The sequence below is a fragment of the Oncorhynchus keta genome, chromosome 33 (genome assembly GCF_023373465.1).
Source record: "Oncorhynchus keta strain PuntledgeMale-10-30-2019 chromosome 33, Oket_V2, whole genome shotgun sequence".
Lineage (NCBI taxonomy): Eukaryota > Metazoa > Chordata > Actinopteri > Salmoniformes > Salmonidae > Oncorhynchus > Oncorhynchus keta.
The window spans coordinates 4161912-4167911 of record NC_068453.1 but is presented as its reverse complement, the minus strand read 5'-3'; the positions used below and the strand labels follow the sequence as shown (position 1 = coordinate 4167911).

The following is a 6000-nucleotide window of genomic DNA, read 5'->3' as shown; positions in this document are numbered from 1 at the left end:
CTCAACCGGGATCGATCAACTTCACGTTTTTCTGCTTCGGACCAGAAAAGGCTACAAGGACATGCCTGATGCCCAAACCGATAGTTCATTTAAGAATGTATTACAATTAGGTTAAGTGCTAGGGTCAGGGTTAGGATTAAGGTAAGAGTGAGTTTTACGTGTTTGGTAGTCGTTTTAAGCGCAAACTGTGTCCATAGTCTCTCCCCTTCACCAGCCACCATTGATTGAGAAACACTCTTTTCACACCACTTCGATACCGATGTGATTTTTTCGTAGGTTGGGGTAATTAATGTAGCAGGTTAAGGGTAGGAAACGGGTTAGGGTCAGCGAAAATGCAGTAACCTGCTATAAAAATCACTTCGATTCAAAGTGTCGTGAAGTGTCCCATCTTTGATAAGGCCGTGGGACGGGAGGGTCGGTGTGTGTTGTCCAGCAGATGGCGCCAAACCACCGACAACGAGGGTCGCTACCATGACAACCGCTCTCACTTTGGTACGGTGAAGTTTGTTGTTGGGTTTGAGTCAGTGAAGCCGCTTTTGTCGACCGAAATGGAACCACTGCCAGCTTCATTTTACGGGGACATGTGTAAAAGAAACCCAGTAATATCAGCGTTTGATGGAGACATAAGAACGTTTATGTCATTTATGAAACGAATTAGTACTTTGCCAACCTACGACCACAACTCCTACGCAAGAGGGTGAGACATTTCCTGTCTGTATCCCAATCAAGTGTCACGTTAGCTAACGGCTATCTTATTCTTGTTTGAAAACTAGGCCTAACGTTAGCTAGCTAGCTAGCAGTAACTTCAGTTTACGTGCAAGCTAGCAGCCTGATGTGTGAATTTCTCCAGCCAGAAGAGGGCTGGCCACCCCTCATAACCTGGTTCCTCTCTAGGTTTCTTCCTTGATTTTTTCCTTTCTAGGGAGTTTTTCCTAGCCACCGTGCTTCTACATTGCTTGCTGTTTGGGGTTTTAGGCTGGGTTTCTGTATAGCATTTTGTGACATCTGCGGATGTAAAACGGGATTTAGAAATACATTTGATTGGATTTTTTCTCTCCAATGTATGTAGTGCCAAAACTCTGTTTGAAATATGGAACAAGTACAAACCTCTACTACCAACCAACTACTATGAAGAACACATGCTGCAAATGGCAGATTTTCTTTTTGGCATCAAGGTTTGTTTGTATTCCCTTCTCTCTCTCTCTCTCTCTCTCACTACTCACTCACTCACTCACTCACTCACTCACTCACTCACTCACTCACTCACTCACTCACTCACTCACTCACTCACTCACACTCACACTCACACACACACACAGAGCTACATATATTTGATTTGACCTCAAGGATTCCCCGCCACACCCAATCTATTGTATTACTATCTTCTTTGTTAGTTCAAGCGCAGTTTTTTTCTCTCCAGTTATACAGGCTGGGTCTATGGCAGGGCTACTGTCGCTACCTGCAGCAGTTCAGCACTGTGACCATAGAGGACATTAGGGATGTTGACCACTTCAAGACCTCCTTCTTCCCCAAGGGGTTCGACACAGACCAAGCCAAGCTGACGGTGAGGACAGTATTTGTGTGTGTGTGCTTATCTGTGTTCTCGTGTGTGTGTATGTTGTGTCTGTGGATCTGTGTTGCCGTTTATGTTGTCATTTTTGTGACGGTCTCTATCCTCCACCTCTTTGTGTGTCTTACCTGTGTCCCTGTGGCCTGTGTGTCTGTTAGTTCCGGGCTCTGCAGGGCTGCTGCCTATGTGCCTTCCAGCTGGAGAGGGAAAGAGGGAGCCAGCCCACCCAGAAGGGGGTCCAGAGACTCCTCAGCATCCTGGGGTTTGTCAGGATCATGATGCAGGCCGTGCTTCCCCACGAACATCTCTGCTGGCTTCTTTACAATGGTACAGTAATACAGTAATAATAATAATAATAATAAATGCCATTTAGCAGACGCTTTTATCCAAAGCACTTACAGTCATGTGTGCATACATTCTACGTGGGTGGTCCCGGGAATCGAACCCACTACCCTGGCGTTACAAGCGCCATGCATTACAGTGGTATAAGCAGTATGTTGGTTGAATCAATGTCTGAAGTTGTCAGTTGTGGTTCAGTGTTCTCTGTCTGTCTCTGTGTCTTTCTATCACTCTCTATCTTTCTCTCTCTTCAGGTTCACTCTATATCTACAACATCTGTAGATACCTGATGTCCATGAGCCGCGCTGCACAGGTACACAATCTAACAATTACATTTATTTCCATGGTGCATGTGAAAGTTTGGTAAATGCGTATGTTGTCCCTTCCTCCCCTCCAGGCTATGGAGTTCCTTCTGTGGGCCTGTATCTGTCTGGAGACCTCCATCCCCCTGATGACTGCCAGGTTCCTGGCCTGGAGGGCAACTCTGTACTGTGCTGTGTGCCAGTGTTACTATGACAGCCAAGCCAATGTTCAGGCAGAGGTGTTTGCACGACGAGCCCTGGGTAAAGTCAGTGAGCTGGGCAAGCTGGAAGAGATGAGTGGTCTACCTGCCACCACTGAGACTCAGAGAGCATACAAAGTGGCCACCATTAAGGTGTGGGACAGGTTGATTCAAAACATTGCAAGTTTTGTGTAGTGTCTACCTACATACAGGTCCAAAAGGCATGATGCACTGTCTTTAGTAGGGATGTGACAAATGTAAAAATAAATTTGGGGGAGTTCATCTTGACCTATTGTAACTAATGGGGAGATTTTACCTCATGGCCTTAATAGCAACAGCACACATAAACTATGCCATGAAGACCAGATAAACAGGATTAAATAAAATGACTGGTACCCAGGCATTAATTACTATAATATACAGTGCATTCGGAAAGTATTCAGACCCCATGACTTTTCACATTTTTTTAAGTTTCAGCCTTATACAATACCCCCCATAATGATAAAACAAAAGCACGTTTTTAGACATTTTTGCAAATGTGTTACAAATAAAAAACTTAAATATCACATTTACATAAGGATTCAGACCCTTTACTCAGTACTTTATTGAAGGACATTTGGCAGTGATTACAGCCTCGAGTCTTCTTGGGTATGATGCTACAAGCTTGGCACACCTGTTTTTGGGGAGTTTCTCCCATTCTCTGCAGATCCTCTCAAGCTCTGTCAGTCTGGATGGGGAGTGTCGCTGCACAGTTATTTTCAGGTCTCCAGAGATGTTAGATCGGGTTGGGCCACTCAAGGACATTCAGAGACTTGTCCCAAAGCCACTCCGGTGCTGTCATTGCTGTGTGCTTAGGGTCGTTGCCCTGTTGGAAAGTGAACCTAAGCCCCAGTCTGAGGTCCTGAGCGCTCTGGAGCAGGTTTTCATCAATGATCTCTCTGTAGGATCTCTCTCGTTCATCTTTTTCTCAATCCTGACTAGTCTCCCAGTCCCTTCCACTTGAAAAACATCCCTGAAGCATGAAGCTGCCACCACCATGCTTCAGCGTAGGGATTGGGCCTGCCAGGTGTCCTCCAAACGTGACACTTGGCATTCAGGCCAAAGAGTTCAATCTTGGTTTCATCAGACCAGATAATCTTCTTTTTCATGGTCTGAGAGTCCTAGGTTCCTTTTTTGGCAAACTCAAGCGGGCTGTCATGCGCCTTTTTCTGAGGAGTGGCTTCCGTCTGGCCACTCTACCATAAAGGCTTGATTGGTGAAGTGCTGAACTCTGGAGCTCTGTCAGAGTGACCATCTGGTTCTTGCTCACCTCCCCAACCCTTCTCCCCGATTGCTCAGTTTGGCTGGGCGGCCAGCTCTAGGAAGAGTCTTGGTGGTTCTAAACTTCTTCCATTTAAGAATGATGGAGGCCACTGTGTTCTTGGGGACCTTCAATGCTGCAGAAGTGTTTTGGTGCCCTTCCCCAGAGCTGTGCCTCGACACAATTCTGTCTTGGAGCTCTATGGACAAATCCTTTAACCTCATGGCTTGGTTTTGCTCTGACATGCACTGTCAACTGTCAGACCTTATATAGATAGACATGTGTGTGCCTTTCATCAAATCATGTCCAATCAATTGGAAAGGATTTACCACAAGAAGGATGGAGTCCAATCAAGTTGTCCGTGAGAAACATCTCAGTTGAACAGGATAAAGGTCAATGGAAACAGGATGCACCTGGAGGTACATGAGGTGCTCAATTTGGTCTTGAGTCTCATAGCAAAGTTGAGGTGTGAATAATTATATAAATAAGGTCTTTCTGTTTTTGTCGGATGTTGTTATGAACCTAAGGATGGGCCACGGATGTTAGTTGATTTGGAGTCAATCAAGTTGTAGAAACATCTCAGGGCATAATACATTTGCAAAGGTCTTTCTGTTTTTTATTTGTAATACATTTGCAATCATTTCTATAAACCTTTTTTCGATTTGTCATTATGGAGTATTGTGTGTAGATTGATGAGGGAGAAAAATATTTTAATCCATTTTACAATAGGGTTGTAACTTAACAAAATAGGGAAAATGTCAAGGGGTCTGAATACTTTCAGAATGCACTGTATACTCTGAAACTGGTAAGTATCGGCATGTACTGACATAGCAATAAGAACCTATCTGTTGTCTCTGCACCCGTGTGAACTGAAGCAGAGACTGTTGGGTGTTAAGGTGTCCGCATGCTTCCTTGCCGAATACGGTCTAAGAAGAGTTTGTTCATATATTATGACGACATTTTGTGACGTTTTGTTCGTTTCGGACTTTGGCAATGTTCCCTCTAAACTGCCACGCAGACTGCCTCACAGAGGAAATATGAGCCTGCGCAGTCTGTTTTAGAATAAGTCAAGGGGTCTGAATACTTTCCAAATGCACTGGACTATAACCACATGAATGGTATTTTATTCTACTCACCTACAGCTAGCTACCATGGTGTTTAAACGGTCGGTGTATGAACCCAGGAGGAAACCTAAAGGCCTCTTCAGACACAAGCAGAAGAGTAACCTCAAGGAGATTCAGAGCGTAAGCACTGCTATTGTATCAATCCTTCAAAATCCTGCTTTATCCGGGTATTGTGAAAACAGCCTAGTACTCCAATTCTTACTCATGTATTTCTCTCTCTTAGTTCAATTTCAGTGGGCTTTATTGGCATGGGAAACGTATGTTACATTGCCAAAGCAAGTGAAATAGTTAATAAACAAAAGTGAAATAAACAATAAAAAATGAACAGTAAACATTACACTTACAAACTAGTGTCTATATACAGGGTTGTGCTGATGTGCAAATAGTTCAAGTACAACAGCGAAAATAAATAAACATAAATATAGTTTGTTCTTCACTGGTTTCTTGTGGCAACAGGTCACAAATCTTGCTGCTGTGATTGCGCACTGGTATTTCACCCAATAGATATGGGAGATGATCAAAATTGGATTTGTTTTCAAATTCTTTGTGGATCTGTGTAATCTGAGGGAAATATGTGTCTCTAATATGGTCATACATTTGGCAGGAGGTCAGGAAGTGCAGCTCAGTTTCCACATAATTTTGGGGGCAGTGTGCACATAGCATGTCTTCTCTTGAGAGCCAGGTCTGCCTTCGGCAGCCTTTCTCAATAGCAAGGATATGATCACTGAGTCTGTGCATTAATTCATTTTGGGTCAGTCACGGTGGTCAGGTATTCTGCCACTGTGTACTCTCTGTTTAGGGCCAGATAGCATTCTTTGTCTAGACTCTTACATAGATGGGACGCTTCACGGCAGACTGGAACCACTTTAACTATTTTATTTATTTATTTTTTATTTCACCTTTTTTTAACCAGGTAGTCTAGTTGAGAACAACTTCTCATTTACAACTGCGACCTGACCAAGAATAAAGCAAAGCAGTTCAACACATACAACAACACAGAGTTACACATGGAGTAAACAAAACATACAGTCAATAATAAAGTATAAAAAAGTCTATATACAGTGTGTGCAAATGAGGTAAGATAAGGGAGGTAAGGCAATAAATAGGCCATGGTGGCGAAGTAATTACAATATACCAATTAAACACTCGAGTGATTGATGTGCAG

General features: G+C 43.5%; 1 protein-coding gene across 1 annotated transcript in view; it reads left to right on the top strand.

Annotated features, from left to right (window-relative positions):
* Positions 1-473: 473 nt before the first annotated feature.
* Positions 474-6000, top strand: part of LOC118366065 (cilia- and flagella-associated protein 54) — a 64120-nt gene continuing 58593 nt past the window's right edge. Inside the window, exons 1-7 of the mRNA XM_052491605.1 lie at positions 474-697; positions 1070-1175; positions 1421-1564; positions 1729-1897; positions 2164-2222; positions 2307-2564; positions 4854-4955. Coding sequence (XP_052347565.1) covers positions 549-697; positions 1070-1175; positions 1421-1564; positions 1729-1897; positions 2164-2222; positions 2307-2564; positions 4854-4955 — 987 coding nt within the window. The 5' untranslated portion in view covers positions 474-548. The remainder of the gene's footprint in view (positions 698-1069; positions 1176-1420; positions 1565-1728; positions 1898-2163; positions 2223-2306; positions 2565-4853; positions 4956-6000) is intronic.